The sequence below is a fragment of the Leuciscus leuciscus genome, assembly GCF_965113295.1.
Source record: "Leuciscus leuciscus genome assembly, chromosome: 5".
Lineage (NCBI taxonomy): Eukaryota > Metazoa > Chordata > Actinopteri > Cypriniformes > Leuciscidae > Leuciscus > Leuciscus leuciscus.
Window position 1 is genome coordinate 29,264,113 of NC_138729.1, and position 22,539 is coordinate 29,286,651.

General features: G+C 39.7%; 2 protein-coding genes across 2 annotated transcripts in view; one reads left to right on the forward strand and one right to left on the reverse strand.

The window, feature by feature from the left end:
- taf1 (TAF1 RNA polymerase II, TATA box binding protein (TBP)-associated factor) overlaps window positions 1-22,539 on the forward strand; it is a 119,503-nt gene that overhangs the window by 52,623 nt on the left and 44,341 nt on the right. The gene's annotated exons all lie outside the window — the stretch shown is intronic.
- The window catches only part of eda (ectodysplasin A), a 41,829-nt gene that overhangs the window by 6,148 nt on the left and 13,142 nt on the right, over window positions 1-22,539 (reverse strand). The window contains 5 exon segments of the mRNA XM_082171618.1: window positions 3,207-3,258; window positions 3,426-3,460; window positions 3,869-4,054; window positions 4,207-4,242; window positions 10,323-10,386. Coding sequence (XP_082027744.1) covers window positions 3,207-3,258; window positions 3,426-3,460; window positions 3,869-4,054; window positions 4,207-4,242; window positions 10,323-10,386 — 373 coding nt within the window.

Here is a 22,539-nt window from a genome sequence, read left to right on the forward strand (position 1 = left end):
GGCGAGAACAACATCTCGATGTTGAACCGCCATCTAATGCGACTGAGCTAAAATCAACCAATCGTCGATGTAGTTCGTGATGCGAATACCCCGGAGGCGCAGAGGCGCCAGAGCTGCATCCACGCATTTGGTGAAAGTGCGGGGTGATAAAGCCAGGCCGAATGGAAGAACTCGATATTGGTATGCTTTGCCCCCGAAAGCAAACCTCAGGAACTTCCAATGACACGGACGGATGGAAATATGCGTCCTTGAGGTCTATCGTGACAAACCAGTCCTCGGACCTGATCTGTGGCACGATTTGTCTCAAGGTTAACATTTTGAATGAGCTGCATGTACTCGTACAGAACTCGAAGATCTAAAATGGGACGCAATCCCCCGTCCTTTTTTGGAACTATGAAGTACCGGTTGTAAAACCCGGTTTCCCTGTTGGAGGGGGGTACATAATCTATGGCCCCTTTCTCTAACAGAGTGTTTACTTCCTGTTCCATAACCAGAACCTGCTCGGGGCCCACCACTGTGGGCAGGACCCCCATAAACCGCGGTGGGCGTTAATAGAATTGTATCTAATACCCTTTTTCCACGGTCTGCAGGACCCAACGAGAAACATTTGACAGTAGCTTCCACGCTGTCAAAGATTCTACTAGAGGTACCAGTCTCTCGAGAGGTTTCTGGATTTTGTTGCTGTTGAGTAGTCGGTTCGTCGCCCTGTAACGGCGCACCGGCAGGGAACGACCAAACAGACTGCTCCAGCACCCTCCTCAGAGGGGGCGGGCATCCCGAGGCCACTACGTTTCCGGGTGGACCTTGAGATATGTGCTCGCCGGAGACCGCTGCGCCCTGTAACACCGGAGGCGGCAGGGTTGGCAGAACGGTCCCCTGAGGGCACCGAAGAGAGACGGCACCGTATTTTTCTCCTGCTGTTGAGTAGTCGGTTCGTCGCCCTGTAACGGCGCACCGGCAGGGAACGACCAAACAGACTGCTCTAGCACCCTCCTCAGAGGGGGCGGGCATCCCGAGGCCACTACGTTTCCGGGTGGACCTTGACATATGTGCTCGCCGGAGACCGCTGCGCCCTGTAACACCAGAGGTGGCAGGGTTGGCAGAACGGTCCCCTGAGGGCACAGAAGAGAGACGGGCACCGTGAAAAGAGGTGTTAACCGCTCTGCTTCGGGGGGACTACCCTCATTTGTCCTGAGCCCTCAGACATCAGGACTTTTTCCCCGCAGCCTTCTTGGCGGTAATAACGGTCCGCAGATCCGTTTTACCCCTCGAAGACTGCTGGGTTTGAGAGCGCCCTCCGTGTCCCCGAGATTTTTGTGGGGGAGCACGAGAGGACACACTCTGTTTTTGAGTGGCACGATGTTCAGCGCTCTTTTTAGAGGAGTGAGGCTGCTCCCGCTCAGCAGCCTCAATGAAAGAACGGCGGGGGAGAAGTTTTTGTAATGCAGCTGCCTGTTTAGCAGCTTCCTGAGATTTAGCTACCGCACTGTTTACTGCATCACCAAATAAACCAACAGTGGAAACCGGAGCATCTAAGAGAACGTGCTTTTCTTTCTCTTTTATATCGCTCAAATTGAGCCACAGATGCCTCTCAGTGGCCACCAGGGCTGCCATAGACCGCCCGATTGATTTAGCGGTCTCCTTGGTGGCCCTGAGAGACAGATCTGTGGCTCTGCGTAGTTCAGCCACTGTGTCAGGACCAATTCCCCCGCCCTCCTCTAAATCTCCCAATAATTCTGCCTGATAATCTTGCATAATAGACATCGTATGCAGACACGCTGCAGCTTGACCAGCGGCTGCATACGATTTATGAACCAGAGATGATGTGAATTTTACTGGCTTAGAGGGAAGTGAAGGAGCTTTCAGGGAAGATGCCGTTGCTGGAGAGAGATAGCTCGCAAGCGTCTCCTCCACCTTCGGCATCTCCCCATAACCATATTCTTTATATTTGTGAATGTAAGAATAGTGGGATGTTTGTGGTGCATACACTCTGTATGAAACCGGTTTTCCCCACGATTTCGACACCTCGGTGTGGAGATCGGGGAAAAACGGAAGGCTTCTTCGCTGAGGCTGTGTACGAGATGGCAGGAAGCGTTCGTCGAGCTTACTTTTCGAACGAACGTCCTGCCTATCCTCTGGCCACTCAATAGATAGTCTGTCAACTGCTCTAGTAATAACATCGAGCAGTTCCTCAAACGCATGAGACTGAGGTGGCGAATCCTCAGACTCAGCTTCAATACTCACAACATCCAACTCCTCAGAGCTGGACAGTTGCAGTATTGGTGCCTCTATCGGGGGGGAAGAAACCGCAATGCGTGCTTCCACACCCTGATGAGAGGCACTGGATCTGTCAGATTGATGCTGAGATAAGGCAGAGCCCGTCTCAACATCCACTGACAGATCCATTTGCGAACCCCAGGTCTGAGATCGCGGGACCCGAGCCCTGGGGAACGCGATCGGGATTGAACCGAGCCAAGCGGGATCGGAGCGTGCGCAATGGAAGCGCGTCGCAATGCACACAGTCACCACCCTCGAGTGCTGACTGGGCATGCTCCTCTCCCAAACAAACAACACAAAGAGTGTGAGTATCACCTCCCGTTAAATAACGCGGGCAGGGATGGACACACACTCTAAACTGCTGCTTGCTCGCCATACTGAATATATATATATAATATAGACAGACAACACCAAATAACAAGGACAGATTCAACACAGAGCGCAACTGAAGACTCAGAAAGCTTTCGTTTTCTGTTTCGGGCCGGCTTTTATAGCTTCCTGGTACGTGACGTCACCCGCCTCTGACGTTCCGCCACACCATTGGACTGATTTTACATGTGCTTCAAGACGTCATCACGCAAAGCGTTCCCATAGCGTCAGCTTTCGACGCAACGGGAGTTCCCTTGAAAGGGAACAGTATTTACCTGAAACATTATAAATGTCTTTACTGACACTTTTGGTAAATTGAATGTGTCCTTGCCGAATAAATATATTAATTTCTTTCAACAACAACAACAAAAAACAGTAGTGCATTATTTTGTCCCATCAAATGTTGCTTTTTTTTTTTATATGATGGCCAGTCGGCCATCCTTATAGTTGAACCCTTCGTACAGCCTATAACACGTCAAGCCAACACACAATATCAATAAGCATTTTCAAGAATATGGATGTAGGTGTGTGTATGCAAGGGATCATTATTTAACTCTTACCTTCTTTCACTTGGATAGTGGTTTCCTGACCTTGAAGATGCACCACAGCTGGCTACAGAAACATCACAAACATTCACAAATTCAAAAGCACGTTTTATGTACAGTCTTACACATGCTCATTATCATGATCTATACATCCAAACATCCTCTTTTTTACTGAGAGAAAGTAGCATTGAGAGATGAGCAGTGTGGTGGTGGAGGTCAGGACATCGCACATACCTGGGTCTCTCTGTGCTTGGCTTTATCGGCGCCACCTGTTGACACAAAGGGGAAAAGAAATGTGTTGCTTTTGGATAAAAAGCATCTACAATTTGTTGCTTTTGGATAAAAAGCATCTACTACATGACAAATGATTTACAATACTCTAAGTTTGAATCGTGTAATCGTAATATGCTAAACAATCTTGAATTAACTGTAATTGTGGGCACTGCTTATGTCACCAGTCTTGCGCTATGATCTGTTCACACCAAGAATGAATGAATCTTTGCAGCAACAAGCCTTTCCATTTAAACACTGAATTCCTATGGATTGTGCAGCAATAAAGCAACATTTAGGTTGACTTTGAAATGTTGTGTTGCTCTGTTGCATCGCTCTTGATGTGAACAGCCCTTTAAACAAGCAGCTTGCTGTGACTGCTTGTAGAGGCAAGTGTCTGTGTTAACCTGAAGGTCCCTGTGGTCCAGGTGGACCTTGTGGTCCAGGTGGCCCTGCGGGTCCAGGAGGGCCAGGTGGGCCAGATGGACCCATTGCGTTATTGCCTGGGATCCCCGGGATGCCGGGAATTCCAGGTGGACCTTGTGGACCAGGTGGGCCTGGAGGTCCAGGAGCGCCAGGGGGCCCTTTCTTGCCTAAATAGAGAGAAAGAGAGAGAGGAATGCAATATCAGTCTGACATAAAGTGAAACAGTTAAAGCACTCAAAAAAAGAAAAGAAAAGAGAAGCAAAACAAACCACCTCAAAACTGCCACTCAATTTTCAAATAACAGTGAAAATGAAATTACCCTTTTTCCGGTCTCCTTTCCTTTTTCCGCTATTTTCTGCAAAAGGGATAAGTGATGATCAGTTGGAAATGTATCATTTTACATTCACAATTGCATTTTTTCCCCCCTCCATAACGTCTGCTTCAGATTCCAGAAAAGATGATTTATTCAAAGAGACTGTTTATTTGCTTCACACACACACGCGCGCGCACGCACGCACGCACGCACACACACACACACACACACTTTCATTTTTAAAATGTGCATGGGCCTGTACTCTCTCTGTTTGTTTGGCCACATGTAAGTATGTGTATGCATGCATTTTTTGCTTAATAACATTTTTCACTGAACAACAAACTATAATACAATTGAAGCAACGTATGTAGACCCAACAGTCAAACCATATCTAGTAAGTGTGTTTGTGCGTGTGTGAATGTGTAACAAATCGAGCACATCCATAATAAACAAGTCTGACAAAATCCAGTGTTTCATACGCAGTCTTGCCTACACACACACACACACACACACACACACACACACACACACACACACACACACACACACACACACACACACACACACACACACACACACACACACACACACACACACACACACACACACACACACACACACACACACACACACACACACACACACACTCACACACTCAGGAGACAGATCTGTGTTCCTAAGGCCTGAGGTCACTCCTGTGTTTGTGTTGGCTAGTATTCAGGGGTCTTTTTTCGCAATAAAACTACTTCAACTCATTTGTAAATGACTGCTGCTTTAAGTGTGTTGTCTGGTGAGCTTCGCACGCGATATCTCTTTTTCTCAAAACACAGAATATCAAAAGTGAAGAGAAACAACTTGCTGGCTTTAATCTTTTCCTGTAATCTTCCTTTTTTCTCATTATATGAAAAACAACAGAAGGGGAGGGGGAGCTTAAATTTGAATGAAGACCAACAAGCACACATGTGACCCTGGATCACAAAACCAGTCACAAGTCGCACGGGTATATGTGTGGCAATAGCCAACATTGTATGGGTAAAAATGATCGATTTTTCTTTTATGCCAAAAATCATTAGGATATTAAGTAAAGATCATGTTCCATGAAGATATTTTGTAAATTTCCTACCGTAAGTATATAATAACCATTTATTTTTGTGAGTGAATGCAGCACAATCGCAAACATAAATGGACAACTTTAAAGGCGATTTTCTCAATGTTTACATTTTTTTGCACCCTCAGATTCCAGATTTTCAAATAGTTGTATCTCCCAAATATTGTCCTATCCTAACAAACCATACATCAATGAAAAGCTAAATCAAAAAAAAAAAAACATGTACACATGTGACTGGTTTTGTCATCCGGGGTCACATATATAACATTTAAATTAAAATAAAATGACACGTAATAAGCATGCAAAGAACTTGATCTGCAGAAGTCCCTGTGTCCTTTATAAAACAATCAGGAGTGAACTCAGCAAATAGTTATTTCATGCGCAAACCTTGCATCTTATTCACATAACACCCACAATTCAGTTAAAACCAAGAAAGAATTAAATCAGTTAAAGAATCACATTTATTTAAAAATTGATGTTTTTGTACATTTTTAGTGATCAAGGAAGTTATGTTTTTTTTGCCAACCATATAATTTTTTACTTAAGTGTATTAGAGTTGCCAGGTTTTAAAAGCTTAAGATAAAATAAACATGCATATAAATTTAATTTAATTTCGCCCTCACAAAATATTCCAGTCTGCTTCACAAACCCTCAGTTTGTGTTTGCAAAACCTTTGTTATTATCTACATAATTCTTACTACTACTCGAAAAAATGTCTTCATCAGAAAATGTTTAAATGAAAAGACTCCCAGATGTAATGTTTGTTTGACAGAGTGAATGTACTCCCTCTGGTGGTGACGGTGAGCTTCAGGAAAATTTTGTAGTTGCAACTTTTGACTAATTTTACACATGAATATAAATGCAACTGAGATAATATTTTAGAAGTATTTTAATCATATGATAAGCACAGTAGTAAGAGCTTTTTACTGTTGAAAAACATCCATAAAAAAGAATTGGTCTGCATGTGTGCACGCGCATGTTTGCACGTTCGTCAAAAGAATTTCAAGGGAGGGTTACTTGACAGTGGGTATGTCTGTGTTTGTTTTAAATAGGAGAATAAAAAACGAGTGTTAAAAGTCTTTAATGAATGGAACAAATTAGCATCAAAGACAGACAGTATTGGAACCATATTTCACACCAAACATGCAGCTGCACACACAAACACACCGAACACCAGCTGTACATTCACCAAGTGCATGTTTATGAGGCCACAAAGTGAGTGAGTTTGTGTATGTCCATGTGCAAGTGCTTTGACCCATGAATCTGAGAAGTGGGAAGAAATTAGTGTGACTTTTGATCACAATAATGGATTAGAAATGGCTTCCTTATTAAATAATCATGCGCTTCCATACAGTTTGGCACTAGAAGGAGAAACTCATGCATCAATACTTGTCTAACAGTCTGATGGTTTGGTTTTTACACTAAGATCTAGCCAGTTAAAATTTGTTGTCAACATTTCATGGAAATTTAGTGGAACAGAATTAGAACTAAGCCATAAAAATCAACTTTAACATGAGTTATGTGTGTGCACGCTCTTCAAAATGAGCTCACGGCGATGAGTGAGGTCTATAGTTTCAAACACGCACATTGAGCTGTATGCAATATCCTATATGTCTACATAACAGTATGTTAGAGATTTATTAACATCCATACACTGCTGTCAAATATACAGAGATTTACAGCTCAGCATATTACAGGCATTGTTTCCTGAGGTCATCTGCGGCACACTTGAGTGCGCCATTCTACTAGTGTGTGTAAGAGAATTTAATGTGCAATTCAGTGTTAATTTAGTTGACAAATAAGTCAAAGTTGACGTGAACAACATTTTGTCACTGACGAAAATGAGATGATAACTAAATAAAAAACAGTTTTTGATGGCAAAAACTATAGCGAAAATCTATTGACCTTTTCGTCAATAAATAAGAATGAGATGAAAATGTTAGGCATGGAAGATTTGCGAAAAAGTTTAAATCCTACAATTAATCTCTTTGCAGATTAATTAATATTAATTAATTAATAGATTCTCTTTGGAGGTTAAATGTGCACATTTGAAGGGCAAAGTTCCCGACGGGTTAATAGCATACATTTGCTGCATGTCTTATAAAACGTTTAAAAATGTCTGTGAGAAAGAGAAAAACAGACATTTGAATAAATTTCACGTCAAGGAAAAGACCATTTATAAACCGTGTCGAGCGACAAGCGTCGGGAAAACAAAGAAATGTAAAATACAATACAATAAGGGCTTGAAAATAAGGACTGCACCATGGCCCGGGACAGTTGAAGGAATTGACAAAAAGTTTATCATGCATCTGCACGTGTTTTGCTCATTTAACCAATAAAGCAAATTTAAGCTATTCAAGTGCAAGAAGACGTGAAAGAGAACTCAGTTCGGGACGGTTTACTGTGTGCTCACACGAAGCGCTCTCTTGGACAGTGCGCGAGTGCTGAATTGAGATCGTGCTTGAAAGGACAAACACACACAAAAAAATATATCAAACTGTGAGAATTAATTTAAACTGTCGGTTATGTCTTGTAGTGAAAATAAACAGTTGGGAGAAAATCGGATGTGTACCTTTGGATCCGTGCATTAGTTCTTAAAGTTTTAGAAGCCTGAACTAGCTGCTGTCTGAGTCCTTAAATGTTCATTCAAACCACAAAAGAAAAAGAGAAAATCACTCACTGCTCTTGACTGAGCAACTTTAGTAGCCTTAATAAGACTATGCACTGTTATTTTTCATTTGACCACTTTATTAAATTTATGTTAGTATTTCTTGCCTGAGTAACTTAAAGCACTGTTTATTTAATTTCTATCTCTGTTCTATTGTATTTAAGTTTTTATATTTGTTTCTTATTTACTGACTAGATTTTAGTCGACTAAAATCTTATATTTAATCAAATATAACTAGACTAAAACAATTCAGGTGACTAAAATATGACTAAAACTAAATAGCCTTTTAGTCAAAAGACTTATGATTAAAACTAAATAACTAGTACAATTTAGTGCCCAAGACTCCAACACACATATTGAACAATAATCTGAAATACACTGGGTCTAATTCACTAATACATTATACAATTTTACTGTAGCGTGTCATAAGCAACACGTACAAACTAGGAATATTTTAAACAGCCTTTAATTTCAAATTAATTTCAGATTTGTTTATTATTAAGATAAACCCCTTGAGATGCATCATCTCGTTTTCGAAGGGGGTCTTTAACGATGAACGCAGGAAATCGTTAGAAGAACACAAGGAAATAAACAATACATTACATACAGACAATAGGGCGTGTGCTGTATAAGGAGGAGATAACAAAAAACTAAAGACACAGCTGATAATTAGAAGGACCACACTGGAGCCGACGGAGTGCAGAGCTGGGGCAGAGCCGACGGGCTGACAGGTCGAGGTGGAGTCAAGGGCCTGGAGGACCAAGGTTAAGCTGGGGAAGCTGAACTGCTGTACGGGTTAGAGCACTGGAGCTGGACGACACCAGTGGAGACGGCGGGTCCAGGGGACTGGACTGGACGGAACCACTCAGGTTGGGAACGGAGCATCCAGACAGCCGGATGAGACCGGCAGGGAAGTCGTTGAATCGAGGGTGGGGACTTGGGAGGGAACTGGATTCGCGGACCACAGGTCCGTAATGCAGTGGTTCGCTCCTGGCTCTGGGATGGATTGGACAGCACACCTCGACTCCGGGATGGCCCAGGTGGTCGGCTGTAGCGCGTGGTCTGAGGTAGGCATAGGCATGGGCTTGGGCTCCTTTTCTGTCTCAGTTTATGGGGGTAAAACAATACCAACTCCTCTCAGACTTCTTTTTTGTAATAGGACAATTACAGTGAGTGTTGTCTTGCTGACCTCCGCACCACAAAAAAGTAAATATTATATAAGAGCCCATATTTTAATTTGTAGGCTGTTATCCCAGAAAAGATCTCAGGCAAAAAAAGACACACTAGTCATAGTTCAAGCTCTTTTAAGCCAGCGAACAATACCAATAATGTATAATATATAATTATAGTATAATAAAATAGTACTATTATTAGTATTGTATGATAATACTAATGATAAATATAACAATTATTAATGTAATTGTTTGAATGAAAAGTTGAATAAGACAAAAGTGGACCAAAGAAAGATTTGTTTTATTATTTAAAATATTATTATTCTTGTCATTCTACCAATGTGAAATATAAAGCTATACCACATAATCTATAGTATAATTCCCTTCCTGACCCACATTCCACATTCATTTAAAAGAAGTACATATTGTTAGTTAACATTAAACTGCTTTATATCATATACTGTATATCGTATCGTTCATCAGTAACCTTGCTCTCTAGACATCTGCTTTAGCAGTGGTTGCGATGGTATTTGTGTCTAGTATGCATGCATGTTATCTGTGTTGTGTCGGTATTTGCTTTGGCACATGACGCACACAGGTGCAAAAGCTGAAACAGTAGAACTCCCGATTAGAGCCAGTCACTGCACAGCACATAATCAAAGCCAAAACCACCTGCCAATCAAACCGCTGCCAACTGGAGCCAATCATGGCAGTGGAAAGCGGAGTAGGTAACCAAAGCTGGAGTCGGCAAATGAGAAAGAGAGAGAGAGAGAGGTGCAATATTGCTTTGTTAGAAGCTACTAGAATGGAAAAAGGAGAGGGATTTCACATATAAACTACTGGTGTGCGCAGCATAGCCCAATAATGAGTAAGATGGAAGGAATGAACGAGGGGGAGAGAGAGAGTGAGAGGTAGCATGATCAAATGAAGGAAATGCATCTCGTTCTGAACTCTAAACCACATCAAAGAGAAATGCTGGCAATCTCACAGGCTTTATACTTTACACACACACACACACACACACACACACACACACACACACACACACACACACACACACACACACACACACACACACACACACACACACACACACACACACACACACACACACACACACACACACAATATAAGCTCTGAATTTCATGAATACCAACAACAGTTTTTTTTTTACCTGAACGTTTGGTACGATGAATGACTCTCTCCAGCCCTCTTCTGTGCTCATCCCTCCATCTGCTCTGTGAAGATGAAGGAATACGTTTTTTTTAATACAGTGCAGAAGAATAAAATTAATTCATGGAGCCATTTCAAAGCATTTTACATTTTAACTCCAGCTTGAGTTTGAGCCAAGACATGATCAATGACACTAATCCACTTCTTCATAAAATAAATGTCACCATGTAAATTAAACTTCACATGCACACACACATACACACACACCTCAGCTAAAAAGACAACACATAATGAAGAATGTGTGTGTATGTGTGTGTGTTGAGAAACCCTGTGGATTTACAGCAGTAAGACATTCCATTTGTATGATCTAGCACACAAACACACACACAAAATCACGTAAACATAATGAATTATTTAGAAAGGAAATACTTTTCTTATCATTATCTCACATATGACCAGAGTACTAGCTCTGCATGCCTAAAGCACGCGCGCACACACACACACACACACACACACACACACACACACACACACACACACACACACACACACACACACACACACACACCACCACGCACGCACGCACGCACGCACGCAGCACGCACGCGCACACACTAAATGAAACGTACCCCTTTTAACTGCACACCAATCTCTTTCTCTCTTTAACGTAATTACAAACTTTGTCTTACTGCATTATAATGAGAGATGCACAGTGGTATTATTTATATGGTAACACTTTACAAAAAAGTTGTTCACATTAGTAAATGTAAAGAAATTGATCAAACCTTACAGTAAAGACGTGTATAATATTTAAAAGATTTCAAATAAATACTGTTCTTTTGAACTTTCTATCCATTAATCCAGTAACATTCAAAACATGGATCACAGCTTCCACAAAAATATTAAGCAACACAACTGTTTTCTACATTGATAATTCTAAGAAATGTTTCTTCAGCAGCAAATCAGCGTATTAGAATGATTTCTGAAGGATCATGTGACACATGATACAATACAGCTTTGCCATCACAGGAATACAATTACATTTTAAAATATATTACAATAGAAAACAGTTATTTTAAATTTCACACTATTACTGTTTTTACTGTACTGTTTATACTGTACTTCTTTCAAAAACATAAAAAACGAAATCTTACTGACTACAATCTTTTGAGTGGTAGTGTACCAAATACATGAACTAATATGAATGAATTGAACCTTATTGTAAAGTGTTACCAAAACACACTAGAGGACACAAAAGCGAGAAAGAGAGATTTGTCTTTTCGACCACCCACAAACCTGATTGGTCAAATGCTCCATCAAGCTAAAATTGCTTCTCTCAAACGTGTGTCCGCATGTGTGTACATTTCTTTGTGCTTGTAAAACATGAGATTGTGAACAGATAAACGCTGCTGCATGATGAATACGTGCATGTGATTAGTTTGTCAGTTGTCACTGAGGACAGATAAACTCACACCCTCATACGTACACACATGTAGACTCACACACATACACATGTGTTGCTCTGTAACAATATTTATAGTAAGGGTACACACTGTATGAGGCCTAATTTATTTCTGTTTGAATTGTATGACATAGCGTGTTGAAGAAGTTGTGTATGTGTGTGGTCTGAGCTAACGGTAGCATCTATTCCACTCATACTTATTTTGACATTTTCCATTCTTTCTGCTGACAGCCAGAGAAAAACGACCTTTTTAATCAGTCTGACCACACACACATACTCGCAACACAAACACAGCACAACAAAAGAAAGCGTGTGTATATCACATTAATACACTGCACTTTATTTACATTTTTCTTGTTTTTCTGAAACACTAGGGGCAATTTTTTTACCAAAAAACTTTCCCTCTACACAAACAGTTTTAACCTGTTGTTGACCTGTTCAGACAATCTTCACATTTAAACACTTCTCACAATGTAATTAGGGCTTCTTATTCTGTTATTTTGTGTCTTAGTTGGGGTCACTTATTACTTGGTTATTAACTGGGTCCAAAAATGCTATATGTTTGCATCATCAATCATAAAGCACAGCAACATCTCAGTGTTAAATATTTGATTCTGATTCCCCAAGCTTTCTTTTCAATTTGATTCTAATATTTTAAACTGGGCATATTTTGGATATATTGTCAATTTTGTTTACATATGGAGAAAAATACTCTCTCATCTAATGCTGTAAATGATTCATGGACCCTTATAATTTGGTACATTACAAAACTACTATTAACATTTATTCATACATATTAATCAACAACTAAAAATATGATAAGATATGAACTTTAAATTGCAAAAATTCAAAACTATAATTGTTGTTGTTGTCACAGCTGGTTGCAGGAAGCCAGATGAAGATGAAGAATAAAGTTCCAATACGAAGTATAATATTACGCTAATAAAAATAATAATCAGACAGGCAGGAGCAACACACACTAAATGTAGCATAGACCGAACACTGAAGGACTGTGAGGGAAGAACTTAAGTAGTGACTCGAAGAAGATAATTAATGATGTGCACCTGAACAGAATGAACCAATAACAGTAACCATAAAAACAAAGGAGTGGCAGAAAAATCAAACAAAGGAACACATGATGTGAATGAAAACAAACTAAAAGTCCATGATAACGAAGACAAACTGAACAACTGTGAAAGTTAGCTATAGATGTAAAATGAGCTTCAGTTGAAAATCAATAATGAAATGAAATTAGTTATAAACCCACATGAACGAGTAAAGGCCCGGGTGTAATTCACTTTTCCATGTTCAGCTCAGTCTCGTGCACAGTGGAGTGCGCAAGCCTTTCAAAGTACTCTGGCCATGAGCGCAGAAAGACGTGTCCGGAGTACAAAATTGTAGAGTATTTTGTTTTCAAAGCGCTCAAGCCACATGCGCTGCTATAAGCGCACTGTCCGCACTCACAAAAATTGGGCTACACGCGGACGGGGTGCGCGGACATCCGCGGACACTCTTGATGATGAAAAAGGGTAAAAAGTCTTACAAAGTCTTCTAGTACAAGTCCAGTGGGTCAATGTTTACCGGATGTAAATGACTCACGTGTTGTACAGGTTCAGCAGTCTTGCACTGCACTGCCACTGACGAGACGATATGGGTAAAAAATGAAAGTGCACATCTCTGTTGCCAGATTCATGCTGCTTGCATTGCCATAAACTGTGATTCAAACTTGACTGTTTTTTCTTCTTCTTTTTCTTCTGTCTGTCTTTGTAGGACTTGATTAGTTTCAGGGTGGTTTGCAAACTGTTGGCTTGTATGCGAACACTTCTTGTGAATGCAAATCCCTCCATGTTCATTTTTCACTTTCATATAATTACAAAATATATGTGGTTATTACAGGTTATTACATAAAGCCCACGAGTGGCTCACTGACGTGCACTTGAGTTTAGAAAACCTCTTTCACTCCAACCAAACAAACTGAAATGGACTTGGATCCAAACAAAAGATCTTTTATTAAAGCACTCAATTATTGTGTTTTTATCAGTACGAGTTAGTTTTTTTGCAAATCATATCAATTATCACTTCAGTGGTGAAACCCTGAAAGATCAAATGGTCAACCACTACACAAAACCAGATGTACAATAAACGACATTAAAATATTTCAATAAACCATCCACATATTGTTGATTGTCCATTAACACAAATTAAACACTGATGGGCAGAGATCTGCTGACAAAATGGTGTGATAAATCCTGAATGTTCTAGAAGAAGAAGGGAAAGAAATGTCAGGATGGATTAACATGTTTGATAGTATGACATTACGACCCAATCACAGAGCAAGACAGCACTCACTTTGAGCAGATGTTCTCATTGTTGAGAATAACCACAGTCCTCCTGGACCAATGAAGCTCACTTGACATCATACAATTAAACTCCTAATGAGAGATACAATCCTCCAGAGACACACACACTCAAGTGTGTGTATGAAATGTGTATGCAAGTGTGAAGCTGAATCAGAGTGTTATCAAATAACATTACATATGAATATGTTTCATTGACGTGGACAAAGAGAGACATATGCCTAGAATCGACTGGAGAATCTGACAGACTGCAGTGGTAGTTTAGTGGTTAAGGATCTGGGCCTCAAGCTGAAAGATTGGAAGATGTATTCCAGGAAATGGAGAGTTTCTGAGATCACAGCCAGCTCTATCACAATTACAATATTGTGAGAGGCAGTTAATCCTGCGTTGCTCCAGGGAGACCATCTCACGACCGGTCAATCATAAATCACACGTCATTACCATCATTAGACAATCATTTGCAGCTATTTAAGCCAAGAGTTTAATAATAAAAATTACACAGCTAGAACCTCCATAAATATTGACAATTGAGTTGTCTTCTCTCCTTTTCATATGAGCACAAAAGCTTCCAGCACTTCAAGGACATTTACCCCCGGTTTCAAAGACAAGCCTAGTCATGGACTAAAATGCATGTTTGAGCTGTTTTAACTGAAAGCAAAATACTGTGATGCTCTTTTTTTGTGCGGATCTATCAATTTGTTAAAAAATGCATACAAAAAGCAATTTATCCATACAATGACTATGACAAACCTAAATTCAATTATTAAATATTTTTTGGGGGCCACAATGTCAAAAATGTCAACTATCCTAAAACCATAATGAAGAAACAAATCCCTGTTGACATAATATTTATTATTATTTTTGACACACAATAACAACATGCACTGTTTTTTTTGTGATTATCTTACACCTAGAGCTATATCATATGTTGTTATGGTTCATTTACGTAAAGCAAATGGCTTTAAACAAGTTCGATGAAGTTCTAAAAGGGTTTAAAAGAAAGGGCTCTAGAGTTTGAGCAAAGTATGCCAAAGTTGTCGAACAGTTTGTCAGGTTGCGAATGAGAGTGAGAGACCTTCACAACAGTTAATGATGTCACTCCCTCAGCGGAGGGATCTTTTTACCGTGGCAATCTGATTACAGCTCTGCTTGCTTTGGCTAAAGAGCACATCAGAAATCAAATGTTCTCTGGCAAGAGTTATATTTTCTCAAACACACACAAACACAAAGTGTCTTTCCGAGCACACGATACTGACTGGCAGGTCAGAGCGGTGTTTGACCTGATAGGAATGTGGACTTGAGTTTGATACAGGAAGACTTTTAAAGTAAAGCACACACGTCCATCTTATAATAAGGCTTGAACATGCGAGTATGTCATTTCTCAATATGCTAACAATGGTTACAATGGCTTATTATAACGATTACAACAATGGTTAAATGGCTGGCAGTTTAGTAAAAGACACACATAAAGGAAAAGTGCCAGACCTTATGTGACAGTGGTCTCAACATGTTCTCACCTCATAAGCGGTGAGTTTCTCCAGTTAGAGGCCAGTGTGACACACACACACACACACACACACACAGCACGGACAGCTGGATGTGGCTTTTTACTCGTACAGCTGGAGCCCATCTGGGACCAACACTGGATGAGATGTGCATACACACTCACAAACACACACATACACACAGGCACGAAAGATGCAAAGAGTGATAAACTCTTCATCAATAGGCCCTTCTCTTCTCCTCTCCTGTTATATCCTCATGTCACCTTGTCTTCCTCCAGGAGGAATGCTCTTATTATCATTATGAAGATAAAATAACCAGATAGTCTATAAATATGATTTTATTCATAGGTCTGAAATCCAAACTATGAGCAAACCTTTGGAGAAATCTGGATAGATGTACAAAAATGGAAACACAAGACAACCTTCTGATGACCTACTTGCTCTTCGGTCTGCAGATTTCAGTGTTGAAGCTGATCAAAGCATGTGTTCCTGCTTTGATACTGCTGTTAGTGTTGGATTCATTTCCATCTGTCTTTTCATCTATTATTGCTCTATTTCATGTTACATCCCACAGGAGAAAAAAGCATTATATCATCATTCCATCATGCAAATAATAAAATAAAATATAAAAAAAACCTAATCTCCAATGCAGGCTGATCACTATAAATGTGTCATGGACATGGCGATGATAGCTTGACACAAAAGAAAAGTTGGTAAGATGCTATCATATCACATCAGAACATAGACTGATAAAAAAAAGTTACAATAGATTAAACAAAAAAATATGGTCCATTTTTCATTCAAAATATACATTCTGCTGATTTTAGGGTGAAGTCTATTTTATGGCTGGGTATCAATTTGGATTCACAATCCGATTAGATTCAATTCCAAAGTAGAGAAGGATTCGTCAGACTAATTAGCCTAAAACAGTAACTCCTAAGTTTGTGAGTCATTCTGAATCAAAAGAGTAATTTGTTCATAAATTCACTGGTTGTGATGCTTTTGATACACTAAAAATAATCAGTTCATAAGAGTAATTTGTCTATCAATCGAATGACAGACTTTTGTGTTGTTAATTATTATGCATGGCCTGCAAGGACAACTTAAAAGAAAGATGCATTTTGCTGACATTATTTTGTGGCATATGCTCCGTTTATCAGGAAAATCAGGCAAGACTTTCGCCATGGGGCTGTATTCAGCCATGGAGATGTGACACCTTTGAGAAGCGGTGAGGTAAATACTGGCATAGATTTACCAATAAAATATTGATCTGAGGAAATCCTGTAGCTTCACTCTCCAACACACACACACACACACACACACACACACACACACACACACACACACACACACACACACACACACACACACACACACACACACACACACACACACACACACACACACACACACACACACACACACACACACACACACACACACACACACACACACACACACACAGTTCAGTGCAAGCTTTAACATCCTGAACATTAAACAACACACCTACGTAACCAAAACAATTCCTGATATGAACAGTATGCTTCTGAAGTGAATCGCTGCGGTTTAAAAGCTCACATTCACACTTAGGCACATACACTATCTCTGGCCTGGGCAGAAGATCAGTTTCTGTTATTCAAAGGCTATGAAAACACACAATCCCAATTAGAGCTTTGTTCAGCAGCAACTCTTATGATCCAGAGGACAGATGCAAGAGGTGGAGATATAAAGAGACAGAAAGAGACTGAAAGATGTAAAGAGCTGTTTTGATGATGTAGTCAACAAACTGACATAGCTGCCGTTTCTGAAAAACACCCATCTTACTCAAATTCACACACACACACACACACACACACACACACACACACACACACACACACACACACACACACACACACACACACACACACACACACACACACACACACACACACACACACACACACACACACACACACACACACAAACATGAGAAGACGGATGCTTTGGGTTCCACTGATATTGTTAGAAATAAATATACATTTACTCACATTACACACTCTCACAGAGCATTCTTGTACAGTACAGCGAAACAAACCACACAAAAGATTTATTACTGGGCTGCATAGTTGTGGCCAACCAAACATCAGAGTTCATAACACAGTAAGAAAGGAATGAGAGGAACATCCATTATGCCCTCTATTATAGTGAACAGACTAATATCCAATTTGAAGAAGTCTGTTCTTCTTAAAAAATAACACTCAGCAGAAATTTGTGGTTCTGCAAATACTGTTACAAAATAAAATAGAGCTGATTGAGAACTAATGGCTTGGTCCTAATTTTCCTTATTATACAACCCATATCCAGAAATCCATTTTCGATGGTAGCCTGCACCAAAGCCACTCCATTGGTTGAGCCAGAACACTGTCTGAAAGCGTCACAAAGCCACAGTGTTTACAGAAAGGCAATCTTGGAGTTGTATATTATGTCGGGATAGAAAGTGTGTTGACACAGCAGCTTTAAGTAGTGATGAAAGAAATATTCAAATACATTTATGGCTTTTGCACAGAACTGAAAACTGCAACAAAGGCTCATAATCGTTACCTACTGTAGTTATTAAATTGCCAAAACCACAGGATATGGGTTGACTTACAAAATGTACAACTTTTGCTCCCAATCCAATCTGATCAACTAGCCTAACACAATTTCAAATAAATACAGGAAATGCGGAGCAACATCAGTGAAAAAACGTGATTAATGCATTCCATTTTTATGCAAAACAAAACACAGATGTGTGTCAATAGTCTATTGGTTCCAGTGTATCAGACACGCTCTCTACTTCGTATCATATTGCATTTCACTTGCAGTAGATTGTCTGTGCATAGCATGCAGCCCTGCACAAAAATGAAAATTTAGTTATTTTTATCACTGAAAAAAATTCAGTGTTCAAATTAATAAATTTTTTTATTGTAAGTGTTGCATTCAATAGATTTTATCTACATTTAAACAAATGCATTAAGTTGAACTAAAACTGATTAAGTTCAACTTAATGCATTTGTTTAAATGTAGATACAATCAATTGAATGCAACCACTTAAAATAATTTTTTTTATTAATTTCAACTAGTCTTTTTTTTTTTCAGTGTTCTCACATGCACGTTATTTTGCTCTATGTCCTGGCATCTTTTTTACATAGTTGAATGAGAACCAAAAGTGTCAAGCTATATTCCAAGTCATCAATACAATAGCTTCCATAATAATAATAAAATTAATTCTATATAATAATTATATAAATATAATAATTTTGTACATATATTTTACGAGACAATACAAACAAAAACAAAATGAAATTTGTATTCTTTATTATATTTTTAACCTGTGGTGTGGAGTGAGAAACACTTCTAGTTTATTCTAAAGGCTAATTCACACTGTACCAACAGACACTGACCAATGGCAACAGACACTTTGTCGGGAGTGGTTGGATACCCTGCATCTGTTGGTGTTGTCTGAAATGTCTGAGAAGTGATGTACTGTAAATCTGGTGACTGTCACCGTTGGTCGGTGTCTGTCTGAGCCGTGTGAATTGGTCTTACGTAAGATCTTACGGAGCATGACAGACCCAGATTGTATTCACATATTTGAATAATTACTTTAAATAATTATTTTAAAATTGTAAATACATGCTTTGAGGCCCAGCTCAAACATGAGCTTGTTCAGAATCAATACAGTCTTTAAAATGTTCCTTTCTTTGGGTGCATTCTGGATCTTTAAAAAAATCGAATAATTAAAGTTGTGCATACCTACATTTAAAATTGAGTTCAATGTGAGATCTGGAATCTTTTTGACAAAACGCACTGTAGAAGCAGTCATCCCTGCTCCTGCTTCTATATACAGAGCTCGTAATGGAATCCTCTGAGACCTCCGCTAAACTTGAGCAACCTCTAAAAACTGTTACACCCTCCCATGAATATTGCCAAAATGAGAGCAGCATGTGCTCCAGAGGTTGCAATCAGATCAGGCCATGACATTAGAAAATACTTTTTGGATTCACAAAGAAGCATCCCAGTGAGGTTTATGTGTGAACACCGTAAAACATCAGATCATGAGCAATCCTAGAGTGAAGACAGAATCTAAATGTGACAGGTTCAACTATAGCAGCCTTACGCAATACGCAGTCTCTCAAATTGGGTTAGTTTGTCACTCGTTGCTGAATAAATGCCATGGAAATGGCTAACAATTGTCCTTCTCCTAAGCATTGACACATTAGTTTGATATCTAGAGATGGCAAGTGATCAACCTTTCAACAAAACTGCAAACGAGTGTGTGTGTAGTCACATGCCCATTTCGCCCCTGATAACTTTGTCTCATTTGCTATTTCTGCCTGTCATCACTGTAGCTAAGCGACAACTGTTCAAGTGAGCATAAGTGTGTGCATACGAGTTTGTATGTGCTTGAATACAAGTATTTGCCCTCTTAACTAAAACCAGACCCTGGGCTCCATTTCCTCTCTATCTCTCTCGCTCGCAAACTCATACTCTCAGGGTCGTGTGTCTGGTGCCATAAGTGGTTTGTAAAGTGAGGCGTTCCCGTTTGTCTGAAGGGTCCTGAGTGTTTGGAAGGATTAATACCATCTGATGAACAGAATACAACAGAAAAACGAACAGCTGCAAAGGAGGAGAGAGAGAGAGAGAGAAAATCAAGGACAGCTCAAAGAAGTCGGTTCTGTCATCTGTTAGTCTTCACCTCTGAGCCCCATCTAAATCTCTCTGGGTAGTGGGTACATGGTCTGTTTCTTTACAAGCTGAATCAATAACACACCACAAAACTACACACGCCACAGTATACAAACATGCACATATGCTAATACAGACTATTACAAATGTACACACACACACCAGTCTACACTAACACCAACCAATTAACCATAGTCACACTCACTTTCCCCCCAACAAACGACATGAGACAGTGTAATCTGTGTCTGTGTGCCCAGACTGAACCCAAAGGCTATTTTGGCGTAAAATTGCGCAATTCTGCAGAATGTATTTAAAATGTACTACACTCATACTGGTAGCAGAAAGCATAATAATATTAGCCAAAATATTTAATTAACAAACATGAGAGGGGTGAGGAATGTCAAGCTTTTGTCAAAATTCTGTGTAAATCTGCAGAGTTCTGCAGGCTCAGAGCCCATGTGGGCCTGGTCATCGGTAACAAACTCTTGCGGCTTGGACAACACTCACAGACTCGTATGCATACATCACAAATATTTATCCCGGACTTAAGACGGGAAACATGTAAGCAAGAGATCACAGAGGCCTCCACATATTTTTCAAGGATTACACGTCTCAGCGTGTGTGTTGTGCTGTGTTGAATGCAAAACATGACAGCTTCAAACAAAAGGCTTGGCTCATCAAGCACACAGAAGAAAGAATGTCCCTCTTTCTCGCTCCTATTTTTGTTTTTCCTAAATTGTTCTCTCATAATTTCTCTTCTCTGAGACATTTTCCTCCATATTCATCCTTCTCATTCTCATGTTTGTTGCGTGAGTCACTAGAGCTGGCTTTAAACTAGAGAAAAATTAACCTTTGTGTAACACTGAAATCCCAGTATACATACACACAGATGAGGTCTCATAATGAATTCATGAGTAATGGTTGTAATACAATAGGACCAACAGATATGGTAACAATAATGTACAGAGAAAATCACTTTGATTATACTCCTGTGAGTATAGAACAGTTCAACTTTCTATACAATGTTATTTTATTACAATCCATCCATAGCCATTTACATCCTGAAGTTCTATACAGGTTTTGTTTTAAACACATATTTTTCTTGAATGAATACATGCTTGAATGTTCAAAATAACTTATTTTTTACATATTTTACATGGTTGTAGCAGCTGTCAGTAACGCTCTGTTCAACCCCTCCTTCTGAAAAACGCAATGTGCTCTGATTGGTCGGATGGATCAGTGTGATTGATCAACCGCTTCAAGTGTGTTTCGGAAATCTCACAGCCCTTACCATATAGATTGATTGATATCGATATTTATCACAATATATAATTTGGTTTTGGCTTTTTCTAGAAATTTGAGTAAAAAGTGCAGTTCTAAAAAGTGTTTTTCTCTGTAAACATGCTAGACGGACGCATTTGTCCATTGCGATTGCGTCTTTAGTAGCATCTCGTGCATGACACTGCGTTCTAAGAACGCGGCACTCAAGTAAAAAACAAATTAAACTTTTAAAAACGAGTCTCAAGAACTTGTTTTTTTGTTCCACTGACCTTTGTCTTGTGTTTTCCACCGCAAAAACGTGTTCTGTGCGAACCGGCTCTTAATCTGCACTTCGTCGCTTTTAAGAAACCCAAAGCCCTTCCATTGACGTTGTGGTACCTTTTTGACATCGTGGCAGCCAATCGCTGTGAGGTTCAGGTAGTGAAGTCTTTAGCATTTAAAAACATGTAGGTTGTGCTGGAGTTTATGCTGGATTTAGTGGGTAAATCATATTGTTTATGCATTGTATGCTTTGCAGTTGTCATATGTTAAATATTGCAGTTTGGACACTTCCATTGTGATTATAATGGCTGGGTTTACAAAAGTTTCTCAGAAACAAAGCTTGCCTCTTTCCAACTGTAATCACTTGTATCTGTGATGATTATATTGTCCGTGTTAAAAAAAAAAACATTAACAGACACACCCCAAAACGGAGGCATTTTAGTGTTGTCAGCGGCACCGTGGCTGGCTAGTTGTCGTGTTTATTTCTGCTGTGTTATAGACTGGAAGGGTAATCCTATCGAGTGAAAATGTCCAGAGCTAATCATCATTATCGACATAATATTTATCGATGATCTTGATATGATATAGTTACTAATGCAACTCAACCAGACCTTTGTTTTGCATATGCCTTGGGCAGTAATC